The sequence below is a fragment of the Talpa europaea genome (genome assembly GCF_964194135.1).
Source record: "Talpa europaea genome assembly, chromosome: 4".
Taxonomy (NCBI): Eukaryota; Metazoa; Chordata; class Mammalia; order Eulipotyphla; family Talpidae; genus Talpa; species Talpa europaea.
The window spans coordinates 45,806,906-45,823,859 of NC_140070.1; the positions used below are offsets into that span (position 1 = coordinate 45,806,906).

Consider the following 16,954-nt stretch of genomic DNA (forward strand, 5'->3'; position numbering starts at 1 on the left):
CCAGTCTTTAATTTTGAGTGTCAGAAGTCTGGGGTGGGCAGCACCACTACCGAAAGCTGCATATCACCCTGCAGGCCCAAGGCCCCAGCACATGGCCAACAAACCCCGTGACTTGGACATGAACAGGCTGCCCTCTTTGGGCTAGGGCTGGATTCAGGACGGCAGATCCTGCCTCCATGCAGTTCCTTAGCTCTCACGCCTTGTTTTCTGTGCGGTCAGGGTGAAGGATTCTCCTAGTCTACACACTGCTGGCCTCCCTCAAATCCTGAGGACCCCTGACCTTGTTGGGGAGCTGGAAGCTGGCAGAGAAAAACAATGGAATTCATGGGAGATAGCAAAGAAGTATCTACCAGAGAAGGAAAACAGAAAGGGAGGGAGAAGAAATACACACGCGGGGACTCATACCGAATGACCAGAGGACCAGGGGCTCACACCTAATGACCGGAGGGCCATGGGGGCTCACATATCTTATGATCTGCTTCTTGACAGGTAGTAATCGTGCCCTGAGCAGGTAGGCAGCAGAGGGGAACAGTCTGGAAGGGCCACCAGCTCCTTCGAGCAGTCCCTTCTCAGAACAGAAGCAATTGTGGAGGCAGAAAGGACAGGAGAGCTCAAGGTGCCTGTCTGGGTAAAACTGAGTACAGTGTGGCCTTGTAGGGCTGCACAAAAATCCCTCCCCTATAATCCTATATTATTACTGAGGCCTGACTCGACAGAGAAAGATTCAAGAAAATAAACATTCCCAGACAGACAGAAATTCAGAGCCAAAAGGAAGCTTAAGCTTACTCCTTTCATAAACACTCTAAATTCCATACCCTGGGTGATTCCAAAGTGACCAAGTGGCTGAAGGGGCCTGGATTTCCTGCTTCTTACTGGGCCATACCCCACCTTCGTCTTCCGGCCAGGAAGCCGGGGAGACCTGTGTGCTCTTCCCGGCCCTCTCTGGCAGCTCTCCGGGTCTTGCACTCTGTAAAAGCCTTCACCTTGCAGAGCCTTGCTTTCTTCATCTATAAAATGGGGTCAGCAGCCATATCTGTTGGATCACAAGGTGTGTGCCCTGCAGCTCACTAACATAAAAAATGACCCATCAATGGTTCTCAAAAAGTCACGCCCCTATTTCATATAGCACAAGGGGGAAGGGGATGCTGTCACTATTACATTAACAAAATTACTTATCACTTGAGCATTTACCATGTGCCCCTCGTGGATGTACCTGACTTCATGAAACCTTAATAAGGTAATTAACCCTAGTGTCTGGGTGAGGAAAATGAGCACAGTGTAGTGCTGGTACTGCCCAACACCTCCATACAGTGTGTGGCAGGGGAACCCAGGACTCAGGAGCACTGAGTCAGGGAAGGGATTGGAGTAGGAGCTGGGGCCAGGTCACTAGCTTGCTTGGTCTGGTGTGGACACTGCCCCTGGTTCTGCTCCTTTTCCAGCCTTCCCTGCTTACCACTCATCCACCTGGCTGCAGAAAGAAGTGTTTAGAAGTACCTGGGAGCTGTCACCTCTGTTGTCCTTAGTGTAGGTCCTCTCTGTATGGAATACACTTCCACCATCAGGAAGGGCAGGGCAGCTCTATCCCTGTTGCCTGGCAACCTGGGCCAAGTACATATCAGAACACCCTGGGGGCACACCAGGTATGTGGGCTAAGAATGCTTCTGAGGGTAAGAGGAGGCAGGCTGCAGAGAACCCTGGCCTGAGGTCACGGCAGTTCTGGAGGGAACAGTTGGTAGAGCTATGACCCCACACCCTCAGCCAGTCATGCAGCCGCTCCAAGCCCTCTAGCCAGCAGCATACCAGCTCCCAGAGAGGTGTCAGGAAGATACAAGCACCCCGGAGGAGCCTCAAGAATCATAGGATATTGGAACCTGGAGGGTTAGCTCCCTTCCATAAGGGAGGGCAGGCTGAGCCTGGACCCCTTCCTGTTCATCCAACTCTCCAAGCCCCTAGTTAAAAGGATTTATTTTTATTTTTTTTTTATATTTTTAAATAAATTTTAATGTATTTATGCATACAAAAACTAGGGTTTCTTTTCAGCTGTAGATATGACACAGATACTCTCCAGCTGAGGATCCTCTATCAGATCCCAAATTTCCTCCCAAAGTCCCAACTTCTGTGACTTACCCTCACCTCATCTCTTGTCACAGGGAGAAAATGAGCCAGTTACCCCAACACCCTTTCTCTGGGGAAGCCATCAGGGCAAGAAGCCCCTTTGCTCTTGCAAGAATGCTGTGGTTCTGGCAGGATGAACACACTACCCTCTCCCTCCCTCCCAGCCCAATCCCCTGCTAGGGTTCTGAGCTGCCATTCTTCGGCTACATTTCCTGGATTGACCTTCATATTAAAGCCTCTTTTCTCCCTTCCAGACTGAGGTATCATCCGGTTTTCGGTCTGCTCCTTGGGCAAGTCACCACCTGGGAACAAGTGATGCCTGGCCCAGGACATGTGGCCGAGTCACTTGGGCTCCCACTGTCCTTGTTACCAAGAGACCAGGCTAAACGTGCATTTCTTTTAAAAATAAACCATTAAAATGATAAAGTAGTCATAGCAATGAAACTTTACCATTCAGAAAGATTCCACTTAGTTTAGGGCAAAAGTTATTAAATAAAGGGAACTAGACATTTCAAGCTCCAAGATACAGTGAAGCGCCTCTGAGAGGTGAGGCCTCCTTTGGAGTTGTCAATCTCCAGCTTTTCCTTCCCTGTTCCAGGAAGCAGACACTGGCAGTGCCCTCAGGGCTTAAGTCCCCAGGCCCTGCCTGGGGCCCACTTCCCGACAGCCAGTCTTTTGGGATCTAACAAAAGCTGCCCATCTTAGGGCGTGTCTGGTGCTTCTCCCTGGCAACCTCCACCCAGAGTGCCCCATCTTCCCTTCTCCGTGGTAAGAAATACAAAAGGATGACATAAGGACAATGAAAAAAAAAATGCCCAGCATGGTTCTTCTGGTAGTCCAGCCTGTTTAGGAACCTCTCGCTATGTAACCTAACCTTTCTCACCTTCCTCAATGGTTCTGTTCAACAGTTTCTTTATTTATGTAATGGATCAGTCAGTCTTACGAATTTAGTGGTTCATTCATTCAGGAACAGTGGGAGACCCAGGGTGGGGAGGACAGGGTACATCCTGGGGGGGTCACAGATGGCAACACCCTCAGGCCTGCCCCTGGCCAGTTTACACTGTCAGGGCAACATCTATAAGGATAAATATTCATGGACTGATTTTCAGGATATAATAAATAACAAAAGGACAAAGAGGTTATTTTGTTATATTTTAATGGGATTCATTATAATTTGGGGGCTGAAGTGATAATGATAATAGGATCATGCACAAGATGGTAATTACTATTGCATCTGCACAGCCAGAACATATTCTACTGGCTTCTTTCTTTCTTTTTCTTTTTTTTTCCTGTTTAGTTCTCCTGTCTCTTACCAGCATTGTGGATGTCACTTCTCTTTTAAACCAAGTATAGGTTAATTCTCATCTTGGTGTCTGTCTGTCTTCCTGCCTCTCCCTCACCTCACACACATCTCTCTAAATAAATAAAGGTTCTGGATCTGTGCCCAATATCCCAGGTTCCCTCTCTCAATCCAGCCACTGAGGCAGGCAAGAAACTGGAATAAGAGAAAGCAAGATGGAGCGTAGAGGCCCAGGGCAATGTGGTGATTTAGACCAGGTCGCAAAGCGAGCTCTGACGGCACTGGGTTTGGAAGGGTGTCCTTCCTTTCCACCTCTGCTCTGACCCGAGTGGGTGGTGTGCGGAAGGAAGAAATGCAGGCTCTGAGAGATGGACTGACCAAGTGCACCTGTGAGCTGGGCAAGACCAAGGCTTAACGAGCCCATTGTCTGTAAGTCTTGAGCTGCTGCTGGTAAAATTTTCAGGCTTCAGAAAGCAGCAGGTGTCAGGATTTCAAAGCTGCCTTGACCCTTTCACTTTTAATCAACTGATGTGCCATCAGCAAATCCTGAAGAGTGAGGATAATCTCATCATTTTCAAATCAAGATATTAATGAGCACAAATCTGCAGACAGAGAGGGGAGAAAGATGACTAAGACCTAGTCCTCTTAAGGTGCTTAAATTTTCCTTAAGGGGCTTAAAATTCAGTTATGGTTTTTGTACCTAAAGAAGTTAATAAAATTTAAAAATCCTGAGTAAGACAACTAAGAGGTCATGGAGCAGCATGTGACTTTTTTTTTTAAATGCTCAAAAACAAAGCTATGCCACTGAGGGGGTCTGAGAGGTGAAGGGAAGGAGAACACCCTGGGATGGGTTTCAGGCACAACATCCAGGCTGGCAAACAGGTCCCTGGGTGGTTGTGGCGGGTGGGAGGGAGGAGGTCAGACTGGCCAGACCAGGGGCAGAAAGGTGAGCCCTCCAGACAGTGGGGGCCCTTGGGGAATGGGATGAAAGTGCGGGGGGGGTGGGGGGGGGGAGTCCCTACCGTGCACTAGCAAGAAAGGACATTGAAAGTCACCATCGGGCCTCCCCGGTGGCGCAGCGGTTGAGCGCTGGGTTGTGAAGCTGCCCGCAGCCTCTGCAGCATCGGTTCGATCCCTGGCTGCTCCCCGGCCACCGGAGGAGGGTCCCACATGGCGCGCAGACCTCTCCTGCCGCCCGCTGCTCCCCTCAACAGTGTACTTCGGTCCTTCTGCCTGCTCTGCTCCCCGCTCTGGCTCTGGTGAATTCTCTCACCCTCCCGCGCTTCTGACTGTACCCAGTGCTTGTAGAAATAAATAAATAAATCACCATCATCCTCCACCACCCCTCCCCACATACTTTTTCTCCAGAGGAGGCAGAACAAACAGCTGTCTAGAGGGGCTTTGCAAGACTACTTCCTGCATTCAACCCAAAGACAAGGCGTACTAGCCTGCTGCCTAGAGAAGCCACTCCTCTTTAGAAGCCACCTCTGACACCTGCCCCCAAAAGGTGGATCAGACGCCCCGCTATCTATGTGCTTGGACAGCAGTTGTTCTTCTCTTGCCACAGCTCCTGTAGACCTTTCCCATAATTATATCCACAGATGTCCACGCTCCCTCGTGGGTCATAAGTTCCACCAGGGCAGGGGTAGACTCAGCGATCTGATTAAACAGACAGATGCTCACAGGAGCAGGGCGGGATGGGAGGGAAGGAGAACGTGAACAGTGACTAAATGACACAGGCAGCGGCCCGCAGGGTCACTGCCCAGCACAAATGTGGGCATGCAATTCACAGGGTGCAGCACCGCAGAGGGAGGCACAGGGGCCTGGCTGGGCTGAGCGGGAAGCTGGCCTGCTGGCCTCAGCCTGGGAAGGCAGCCCCAACTTATGTCCATCAGTCTTCCTGCTCAGCTGAAGGAGTCTCAGGGAAGGGAGATTAGAAGAAGCCAGAGGGCCTCCCCGGTGGCGCAGCGATTGAGCGCTGGGTTGAAAAGCTGCCAGCAGCCTCAGCAGCGCCAGTTCGATCCCCGGCCGCTGGGCGAGGGTCCCACATGGCGCGCAGACCTCTCCTGCCGCCCGCTGCGCCCCTCAGCAGTGTACTTCAGTCCTTCTGCCTGCTCTGCCCCCCGCTCTGGCTCTGGTGAATTCTCTCACCCTCCCGCCTGCGCTTCTGACTGTACCCAGTGCTTGTATAAATAAATAAATATTAAAAAAAAAAAAAAAGAAGAAGAAGCCAGAGCAAGCACAGGACACATTCCACACCCCTCCTCGCAGCCCCACACACGGAGAAGGGTCAGGAGAAGCCCAGTCCCACAGAATGCCACTGGGGCTCAGGAGAAAGACGTGTGCCTGCAGGCCAGCACTCCCTCCTCAGACACCTGCTCATGGCTGCCCTCTCTGGGTGCTGCCAAGAGCCTCACTCGGGACTGGTGTGCATCACCCCCCTGGCCCCTACTACTGCTGTAAGCACAGGCCATGGCCACCCAGCCAAGAGAGCCATCTGAGCATGTGCAGGATTTCACAGCCTCTCTACTGCAAGGAAACCCCTCATCCTGGCACCATAGCCCTCTCCCCACAACCCTCCCTCTGCCAGGCTGACACTGTCAATCAGCCAGTATTCCCTGGGCTGGAGACAGCAGTCTTTCTGCTTCAGGGAGGAGTGGACTCGCTCATGGGCTGAAGGTGGCTCCTCAAGGCTCTGTACTCAGCATAAGTCCCTGAATTTTTCTGAAGGCCTGATGCCCCCTGGGATTATCTGGCCCACCCAGGGTGTCCTCCTCATCACTGTTCCAGGCCCTATACTACTCTTTGGAACTCAACTGCTCTCATCTGCTGGCCTAGAGAGATGCTATCTCTATGGCAGGCACAGGAAACAAGAAAAGGTCACATCCTCCCGATCCCTTCCTGTGACCCCTTCCCAGGGGATTCAGTTTATGCAGGCTCCATCCAGCTCAGCTGGCCTAAGCCATCCCATGTACAGGTAAGGGACCTTGTAGGTCATACAGGAAGGGGGAGTTAGGGTGGGGGTGAGAGCCAGACCCCAGAGGCACCCTCCACTGCATAGGCTGCAGAGGCTGCTGACACAAAGGACCAATACATGCAAAGCTGCGTGAGGCAAAATGGAAGCAGCAGCTGAGGTGGTAATCCCCCCCCCCCACCAGGCTCAGGGATGCACATCTTCCCTACCTGAGAGACCCCCAAAGCTCTGTAAAATCCAAGGTAAACAATCCAATCCACTAATGCCACAACAATGTGGAAGGAGGCTTTTCAGGGCCTGAGGGCTTCCAATACTCAGTCTCACTGACAGCAGTGCATTTCGTCCCTCAAGACCATGTTCCCAGGGTCCAGCCTTGGAACCTAGCCTCCAACCAAGTCATCCAGCATTCCCACCAGCTCACAGCCCAGCCACAGCCTAGCCAGGGAGTGGCAACCCTCATCATTCCTCAGGGAGGGTCCCCAATTCTTGGCTTCCCCAATTCAAGGTCACCTTAATTCCCAATGACAGGTTAGTGACTACAAGCAATTGGATTCTAGCATCAGAAGTGTTAAGAAGCCATAACGGGATGCTGGGCCAGTCCTTCCCTGTCTCTGGGATTCAGACTTCCCATATAACCATAAACGGGCAGGTGGGGACTCCATCTCTCACGTCTTCAGTTCTCACTTCTGTGATTTTAGGAGCCAAGAGGGTTCAGCAGGAGCCTCACCCATCAGGGATTCTGACAGAGCCCAGAGTTTTCACCCAGCCTCACCATAGACATTCTCCTCAACAACCCCCTGGACCTGTCCCGAAGCATGTTCATCCTTGGAATAAACAAATGCTTTTTTCAGAACCTACCAGGGTTCAGGCCCCTTGAGAAGCACTGAGGAAACATGAAGATTAAGAGACCTGCCCTCAAGCAACCACTTTACAGTGACAGAAAGTAAGGCTGAGAGGCCTCAAAATCTGCTGGAGGCAACACAGGCAGACTCCAACTCCTGGGTCAACTGATCCTTGCAGAGTTCTCCCCGAGGGCTCCAGGCCCAGTAAGACCAGTACTAGAATGGAAAGGTCTTGGAAATTCCTTCTGGCCAGGGAAAAGTTGCTCTGAAAATGGAAATCTGCTAAGATCAGAAACCAGAGTCTGGAACACAGGGTCAGCGGGCTGAGTGATCTTGCTCTGGAATGCCTAGCCTGGCCCCAACGCGCATATTACAGCTTGCCCACCCTAACACCTTTCTCTGAGCAGCAGCATGTCACCTCCACAGCCTGCACACACACACACCACAGGGGCACTGCTCCTTGTATCCACCAGGTACCCCCGGGTTGCCTGTGTCTTGGTCCCTTGAACAGACAGGCACCAAACCAGGTGAGCTGGACTAGATCTCGCTGGAGCTGGGGGCCTTGCTCCCAGGTATCACCTTCACCCAGGCAGAAACCTGGTCATGACTCAGTTTGCCTCTGCAGTTCCCGTGAGAGGTTTCTGGAGAGATGCTCTGAGAGCCACTCCTTCCTACAGGTGTCAGAGGGGTCCGTGGTCTTCCATCTGATCTTCCCACCTTGAGACCAACCTGGGTTTCTGTGATGCTTTTCCCAGGAAGGCAGCTGGGCAGCAAGGAAGCCATTTCTCTACCCCTCCCCCCGCCCCTGGCCGACAGCCACGTTGACCTCCCCTCCCCCAAGAAGGGCGGCTGGTAGGTGGGGGTGGGAAGAATCCTCCGCCAACGCTCTCGGGTGGGGTGCTGGGAAGCCAGGCAGGGCGTGTCACCTGGTCCTTTTCTCTGCCCAGCGCCAGGCAATACGGCCTCTTGGCGAGAGGCGCCCCCCATACCATCCCCCAAATCTGCCTCGAATTGAGAAACCCTCGCTGTCAGAGCCCAAGCCCCTAGGTCCCCAAAATGCTAACACAAGCCATTGAAGGGGCTGCGGGTCTAGAAGCTTCTGAGCCCGGGCAGACATTAGGCAGGGGAGGTGGGCGCCCTGTTCCCCCATGGCCGGCCTGCACACTCTTTCCAGGGGAGACAGGTGTCGATCTTCCCTCCGCGGCTGTCGGCCCCAGGGTCTGCAAGTGCCGCAAATCACGCGAGGTTCCGGGCAGGGTCCGCCTGGGGACCCCTCTGATGCAGCGAGGCGGGGGGCGGCTAGACGCCCGACCCCCACCGGCGCCCCGCCACCTGCGTGGTCGCCCGCAGCCGGTGCCGCAGTGCGAGCCAGCCCGGAGCCCTCGCCTCGGCCGGCGCCGCGAGGGAGCCGCCGCCCTCCGGCCTCCCCGCCGCGCCCCACCTGCACCCCTAACTCCCACTCCAGATCCCACCCTCTCCCCCACCTCTAACCCCGGCGCCTCCGGCGTCCTCACCCTTGGCCCCTCCCCTGCCCAGCCCCGCCCGAGTCGGCCCCGACCTCCCCATCCCCATCCTCATCCTTCCCTTCCACCCGGCTCCCGGGGGCTTCCCCGAGGCGGGGCCCGGGGTCCCAGAGGGGCGAAGGCTCTGGCTGCGGGGGGTCGACTAGGCGCCAAGCCAAGAAAATAAGCGGGGTGACTTACCGCTCTGCTCCCCCAGGAACACCAACTTGAATTTCCTCAGTGGGTTCCCAAAATCTCCCCCTGCGGACATGGTGCTGGCAGCGGGGCCGGGAGAGGAGGAGGAAAGAGAAGGCGCAGGGCGGGGAGCGGAGGCGCGGGGAGGCGGCCGGCGGTGCGGTAGCTGGAGGGGGAAGGGCTGGCTGCGCGCGTCCCTGACTTCCCAGCTGCGTCCCGGCCCGGCCTGCGGCTGCGTGTCCGGCGGCGGCGGCGAGGAGGAGGCGGGCTGGGGCTGGGGCTGGGGCTGGGGCTGGGGCTGGGCTGCCGCGGGCGGCGCTAGCTGCGGGGCGCGGGGCGCGGGGCGCGCTCTGGACGCCCGAGGCGCGGCGCGGACAGCGAGGCGCGGGCGGAGCGGGCGCAGGGACGGCGCGCGGGGCGGAGGAGCGTCTCCCGAGCCGCGCGCCTCGGCTCCCGCCCCCTCCTCCCCGGCGCCTGCGCTCTGCGCGCTCCCCAACCTCTGATGTCATGCGGGGCCCGCGGCGCTGCGGGGTTGGGGGGCGTCCGCCCGCCCACCGGAGTCCGCACCCGGGTGGGAGCGAACCCCCGCGCCGTGCCTCCGAGAGGCGCCGGCGTCCGGCAGGGCCTCGCGGTCCCCACGGCGGCCCCTCTTCCCCTCTCCTTGGAATCCGCGAAAATGACATGGAATTGTCAGGGGACATTTGTTTCTGGTCTTTACACCTAGATGCCTCTGTCTGCCTCCCCCTCCCGGGCGCGGGTGCGCAGCTCGGTGTCCGAAAGAGCGGGAAGGAGGGGTGCGGGGGTTGGGGGGAGCCGGGTTGCGGTGAGCCGTGTGGGCACAGACGTGCCGACTGGCTCCGGCGTGGCCCCGGCCGTCCTTCCCCCGTTCTCAGCCCAGATCCCTCTTCCGTGGGGCTGAGGGTGGGGTTCTGAGGTGCCCCTGCACACCTGGCCGGCCACAGAGGAGACACAAGTGATGGGCACGCCTACCAACCGCTCGGACGGATCACTTGGTCCTAAATATGCTGCCTCCAGGAAGAGATGGAGCAATTGATGACCTGAATGCGAGCACGTCCATCTCCAGGACAGCGCTCTGGATGTTTTGACCCTGGGGCCGCCCGGCTGCCACTGCCGCTGTTTGTCCTGGCAGCTGGCTGTATCTGAACAATAGCTCCTGAACGGTAACCTCCCATTCTCTTCTGTGTGCACCTGACCCCACTGAGGCAGCAGAATAACTTGTGAATGAGTGAGAGCAAAGAGCAGATTCGCAAATTAGGCACTGATTCCAAGACATTGTGAATAACTGACATATTAGGAAGCTGCTTCTTGCTGTCATGACACCACTTGGTCTCTTTTGTGGGCTGTTCAATAAATACTTATTTGTGATTACAGCGCAGATGTTTGGAAACAAGCTCTGAATGTGTGTTTATTTAAAAAGAGAGCCATGACAAGCAACCTTCACCTTTAGAGATTTCCAGGGGACGTTTGCTCCCCTCTTTCAGACTTACTGGGCTTCTGTGGATGTCTTCCTATCTGTCGCCCCAGTTTGTTTACTAGACTCTCTTCTCTCATTGCTTGTTAAAACAAGAGATTGAATTCCATGAAAATAGCAGCTGAGGCTCCATTATTGGGTCCCAAAGACCAAGCTCAGGGGTTAGTAAATGTTTTTGGAATGTTTGACCTAATGCCTGGAACCTAAATCAGAGCAAATGTTCTATTTCTCGGTCACCTTTGGTTTGGTGCCCCAGGGATGACGCACCTGTGTCTGGCACCAAGTTTAGGGTCACCCTGCAAACTCCCACCCCACTTCTGTTTTTCCTGCTAGAAGACTCCCACGCCACAGCCCTTCCTGCCTCTATGAGCATTGGCCCCTCCACAAGAAGGCCAGGAGAGTTATTGTCAAGGCACCAAACCTGGCAACATCCTCCAACCTGCCTCTTCTCCTTAACACCTGGAGCTGTCTCCCCAAACCCTCCCGTCCTGCCAGTGGCAAGACAAAGCCATTGAGGTATGACAGAAAAAGCATGATCTTTCAGGTGTCCTGTACTTTTTCTGATCATCTCTCCCTCCACACACAAGGTGGTATGGCAGTAGGGGAGGGAGATATTGCATGGGGAGGGGCCCTCTACCAGATGCAGCTGGGCTGACTATGGACCAGGATGCCTTACAGGACTGTCAGAATTCTTTCAGTTCAAGTGACAGAAGCCTAACTCCAAGGATTTCAATGGGTGATTTCACGATGACATGGGTTGATTGGTGTAGCTGGAGCAGATGTTGGCCTACCTCACAGAGTGTAGTCATCGTGCTAATAGCAATCAGAGTCTGCTCGGCGCCATGTCTCTCTCCTACATTTTTTGTCCTAAAATTCTTCCCTTATTTGGGATCTTGGTTGCAACCTGCCCTAGTGCAGGCAGGCTTCTCCAGGGGCACAAAAGGTGACCACCATGACATTGTTTAGCAACCTACTAAACTGAGTTTCTTGGCACATAGCACCTTTGTTTCCATTTTTTAAAATGTTGTAAAACTTCTTGAGTAAGTGCATGTGTAAGCTAAGGGGAAAACCCATCATTAGGAATGCCTTTACTCTCTGGAGAAATCAAATATTACAATACTTTTGAGGTTCTATGGTTTCTTTCATTGCAACTCCTTTCCTACTCCTTCCCCAATGTAGAAGTCCAGAATCTTGGCTTTCTTTGAGTTTTATCAAGTTTGGATTAGTCCTTCAACAATATTTTGTTGTGTTTACATCTGTGCACTTTGTGTAAGCTATCAAATGCTCTCCAATGACTTGCATTTTCTTAATATTCTGTTCCCAGGATTAATCTGTTGATGCACTCAGTTCTTTCATCTGTCTGTGCTAGTTGGTAGTCTACTGTATGCTTCAATTTTTAAATCATTTTCAGTAAAATGTATCCAGTTAAATTTTTTCAGTTGAAATAATTTTAGGCTCATAATGATAACATCTCACATAGCCATAGGATATTAACAAAACCAGGGAATTATCATTCAAAAATGCACCCAATTTCTTTCCACTGGTAGAAATAATGCTGCTTTGAATATTCTTTAAGTGCTTCCTTGTGCAACTGAGGAAAATTTTTCTAAGCCATGAGCTGAATAGATAAATTGTAGAATAGAACCAAGTGTATGTTTACTTTTATTCCAAACTGTCTTTCATAGATCGTCCTTAGGTCACGTAGCTCTGTATCTTCTATATTTTTCATTTTCTTCAAGAAAATCTTGCTTTGCCCAGCCCTTTGCTGCTATATACACTTTTTAAAAATTGAACTTTAATCTCAAGATCATTGTAGAGTCACAAGCAGTTTTAAGAAATCAGAAGGCCTGTATATCAAAATGATAACATCTTGCAAAAATATAGCACTATATCACAATCAGGATCTTATAATATTGTTACAGAATATTTTACCACTACAAAGACCCTCAGATTTCCCTTTATGGCCCACACCCATTTTCCTCCTGCTCCAACCATCTACCTAAACTCTGACAGCCACAGTTCTTTGTTTCAATAATTTTGACATTTCAGGAATGTTATGTATATGGAGTTATATAGTATGCAACCTTTTGGAACTGACTTCTTCACTCAACACAGTTTTTTGGAGATTCATCCAGTTTGTTTATGTTGATAGTTGGCTCCCTTTTACTGATGAGGAGTCTGTAGTATGGATTACCACGTGGATGTAGCCAGTGGCAGGCGTTTTGGGTCACTTCCAGATTATAAAGCTACTGTAAACAATCATGTACAGGTTTTTATGTCTCTGGGATAAATTCCCAGGAGTAAAATTGTTGGGTCATATGTAGTTACATGTTCACTTTTTTTTTTATTGAAGTAACATTGCATCACAACATTGCATCAGCACATTAAGATGTGCATCATTGAAAATCAATGTGTATATACAACATCAAATTCACCACTGAAAGTCCAAATCTAGCCTTTACCATACCATTGTGTTTACTTTTTATTTTTTTTTAATTTTTAAAAAATATTTATTTATGCATACAAGAACTGGGGTATAGGACAGAGGTGCAGAGGGTGAGAGGATTCGCCAGAGACAGAGTGGGGAACAGAATAGGCAGATTGACTGAAATACACTGCTGACAAAAGCAGCGGGCAAGACAGGAGAGGTCTGCTGCGCCATGTGGGTGGCTCCCTGGCCAGCCTGGGCTCCAACTCGTGCTGCAGAGGCTTTCCTTATCTTCACAGTGCTGTGCTTAATCCCTTGTGCCACCAGGGAGGCCCTGCTTACTTTTTATTAAAGGGACCACCAGACTGTTTTCCAGAGTGTCTGTGCCACTGTACATTCCCACCAATGATATATGAGGGATCCATCAAATTCCTCATCAGAATTTGGTTCTTTTACTCTTTATTTTTCAAATCATTATTAGAAAAATCTAGTAATAGCTCGCTGTGGTTTTAATCTGCATTTCTTTAATGGTTAATGATGTTGAACATCTTTTCACAAGCCTTTTTGCCATCTGTATATGCTCTTTGGTGAAATATTTTGTCTTTTGTCCATTTTTCAGTTGGTTTTATATTGTGTTTTGACGGTTCTCTAAACATTGCTGATACTGGTCTTTTGTCAGATACGTGGTCTGCAAATATTTTCTCCTACTCTTCAACTCATCTTTTCATCTTCTTAACTGGGTTTTTTGCAGAGTAATAATTTTTAATTTTAATGAAGCCCAACTTATTGATTTTTTTCTTTTAGGAATTGTGCTTTTGGCATATGTTTAAAAACTCTTCTTCACTAAGCCCTAAGTCTCAAAGATTTTTGCCTGTGGTTTTCTAACAGTTTTTAAATAGTTTTGTGTTTAACATTTAAGTCCATGATCTAGTTGAGTTAAATTTGTATAAAGTGAGACTTGGGTTAGAGATTTGTTTGTTGTAGACTTTGGATGTTCATTTGCTTCAGTACCATTTATTGAAAAGGTTATCTTTTTTCCTCTTGGATTCTTTTTGCACTTTTGTGAAAAATCCGTTGGGCCTTGTTACTGTGGGGAAAGGGTAAATGTCCAGACTCCCCACTTTTGGATTCCTTCTGAAGCTTGATAGAGGAGTCCATATTGTTTGACTGGATTTATAGAAAGTTCAAGTATGGATAAAACCAATCTATGATGACATATTGGAACAGATACTTTAATATTATTTCTTCTGTTGGATCATCTACTTATATGCAGGGGAGAGACCTCTTACTGGCCTGTAGAGATGAAAGGCCTGCCTCCCCTCTTGGTCTACTTTGGCACCTCATCCCAGCTGAAGGGTGGGGCACCCTGAGATAGCTTGGTGACGGCACAGTTCTATATTTACCACTTGGACTTTGCTGATATAGGTAGGTAGTGGGAGGGGACTTCACAGTTTATTTCTAGGGTGTTTGAATGCGGTAGAGCAGTTATTGACTAAAAGTTTTCTGTCTTGCTAGGCTGTCCCTTTGCAGGTCCTTTGATAAGAGAGAGCAAGTTTTTGTTGGGGCATTAATTTTGTCTGTGTTTCTGAGTTGCTAGCTTCATCAGCTCAAAGTCTGGGATATATGAGACTGAAAGGGGGTTGGTCATGTACCTCCTGGTCTGATAGTTACTGTATGGTTTGTAGTGGTGATGGATTTTCAGGCAGCCCTCTACCTACAAATTGTAATATAAACTTTTACTGACATATACCATGCATGCATAAAAGTCTACATATCACACGTGTACAACTTAATGAATACCTCCAGCTTGGCTTCTCCCAATCATTACATTGCTCCAACAAAAGAAATAGTATAATAATATCTGTTCTGATATGTCATCGTAGATTGGTTTTACACATATTTGAACTTTCTATAAATCAAGTCAAGCAATATGGACTCTTGTGTTGAGCTTCAGAAGGAATCCATATGTGGGCAATATTTCTGTTTCATGATCTGAAGTTGTAATCTTTACCAATGACTTCAATAAAAGAGGGAATTAATTCCTGCAAGGATATTAGAAGTTACAAATATTGGGAAAATCATGAATAGAAGGCTTTGTTCAGTAGGAAACCATAAGAACCACAGTTTGTTCTATTGCAAGAATTTTCATATGGGAGAGATAATTAAGGTGGGAGCTCATAACCTACTTGCTGTGCCCATGGAATGTTATGTTCTTCTCTTGATGGTTGGGAAATGGAATGATTTCACATGGGAGCCTTAGAAGGAGACTATTTATTCTGTGAAGATCTGGGTTTCAGGGTTAGATAAGTTGATTAACTGGTTGGATGGTAGATGAATTAATAGGACGGATAAATGGAAGGATAGGAGATGGGATAGACTGATCTGTAAATGGGTGGTCTTGTGGGTGAGTAAATCGATAAATGTCTGCAGCAGTAAATGTATCTACATATACATTCCAATATGAGCAGATGGATGGATGTTGGAGTAAATGAATATAGATAGATAAATGAATAGATAAGTGAATGAAAGAATGACTGATAGAGGGTATAGGTGGGCTATCTGGATGAATGGTTACCTATATGTGTATGTTAAATTTGCTTCATACATGTGTATCGGGTAATAAAAGCAGCAGGTAGATGGATGCTGGATGACTGGACAGTATAGCAGATGGGTAATATGGAAATATAATATAGGGAGTAATGGAAAATGAGCAAGTATATAAGTGGATGGAGTCAGTGGATAATGAATAGATGACATTAAGGTGAGATTTGAAATTAGGCCTGTATTTGCTCATGACTTGTTCACTAGTTATTTGACATAAGAGAATATTTTTAATCTTTCTAAATTTGGGAGAATTTAAGTGTTTAAGAAAACATCAGTCACAAGTTTTAATGAAAAATTTAAAGGGAAATATTGAAAAGAAGAATTTTTTGAGAATAAAAAATTCTGGAAATAACTGTCAGTAGTTGAAAGAGGATATCTTATTTGAAGTCAAATATTTGTAAATCAAAATGATTTCAGGAATGAACAAGCTATGGTAAAATTTGAAAATTTACTATGCAATAATTCAAATACAAAAAAAATTATAAATTACTGTTTAGTTGTTACAAACTAAAAATAAATGCTATCAATATATTAATACCTCTATTAATATCACTGTTAATACAGGATATTAATATCACTTATTAGTAGTGATATTAATCAGTGATATTAACATCTTCCAAAAGATATTGAAGGTGGAAGAAGTGTTCTGGATCTAAGGTCCTCATCTTTTATATCAGGGTGTCAAATGATAAAGTCCGTCTACTTTGAACTGTGGAATATAAAAATGACTACTCCAATTTCAATGTGTTTTTGTCCTCCAAAATCTCTTCTAGTATTTATAGCAGGATCTTTGAAAAAAACTTCTTGAGGGGAATAAATATTTCTTAGAAATTTTATAATTTTTTCAGATTCCTTTGATTTCTTGTTCAACTTTTAAATACAACTGAAATTAAATGCAATAACATTATTAAAAGCATATAGAAATTAATCACATATTTATAAAAATAATTCTGTATATCTATTTAGCCTTCCTAGAACACATACTTGAAAAGATGTCTAAATGATACCCTCCTAATGTAAATGCTAATTATTTATGAGTGGTGGCATTTGAATTTTTTAACCTCTATGCTGTACTTGAATAATTTATAATAAATATGCATTCTTTTTATAGAACTCAGTTTTCCTTTATATAAAAGAAAAACTTTAAGAAATTAATTCTGTACTTATTCTAATCTGTCATTATTACCTTTAAGTAGTTTGTTTACATGGCTGTTCTTGTAACCTTCTACACTTAAATTCTGTATTTTATCCTCTTTTGAATTTAACTCATAGTCTCAAGGTCATAGAAACTTCAGTGTTTGTTTTATTTTGTATGTTTGTTAGAGAAAAGCATAGTCATTAACTGCTTGTTATAAAAATTATGAAAGTTCACCTAGAGTTGCAGACTGTATTTGTGGTACGAATTGAATTTGCTCATGACTACTTGCTAAGTAAACCCTGGATAATCCCCTCTGACCCTGTTATAATTAATTTGAGAGTATATAAACCAAGTAGAGTCTCTG

At 48.1% G+C, this 16,954-nt stretch overlaps 1 protein-coding gene across 2 annotated transcripts in view; it reads right to left on the reverse strand.

Moving 5' to 3' along the window:
• The window catches only part of RAB6B (RAB6B, member RAS oncogene family), a gene marked incomplete at both ends in the record, with an annotated part of 54,523 nt that extends 45,519 nt beyond the window's left edge, over positions 1 to 9,004 (reverse strand). For both annotated transcript variants that reach the window (XM_084231052.1, XM_084231051.1), the window contains one exon: positions 8,935 to 9,004. In XM_084231052.1, coding sequence (XP_084087178.1) covers positions 8,935 to 9,004 — 70 coding nt within the window. The remainder of the gene's footprint in view (positions 1 to 8,934) is intronic.
• Between the last annotated feature and the right edge of the window lie 7,950 nt (positions 9,005 to 16,954).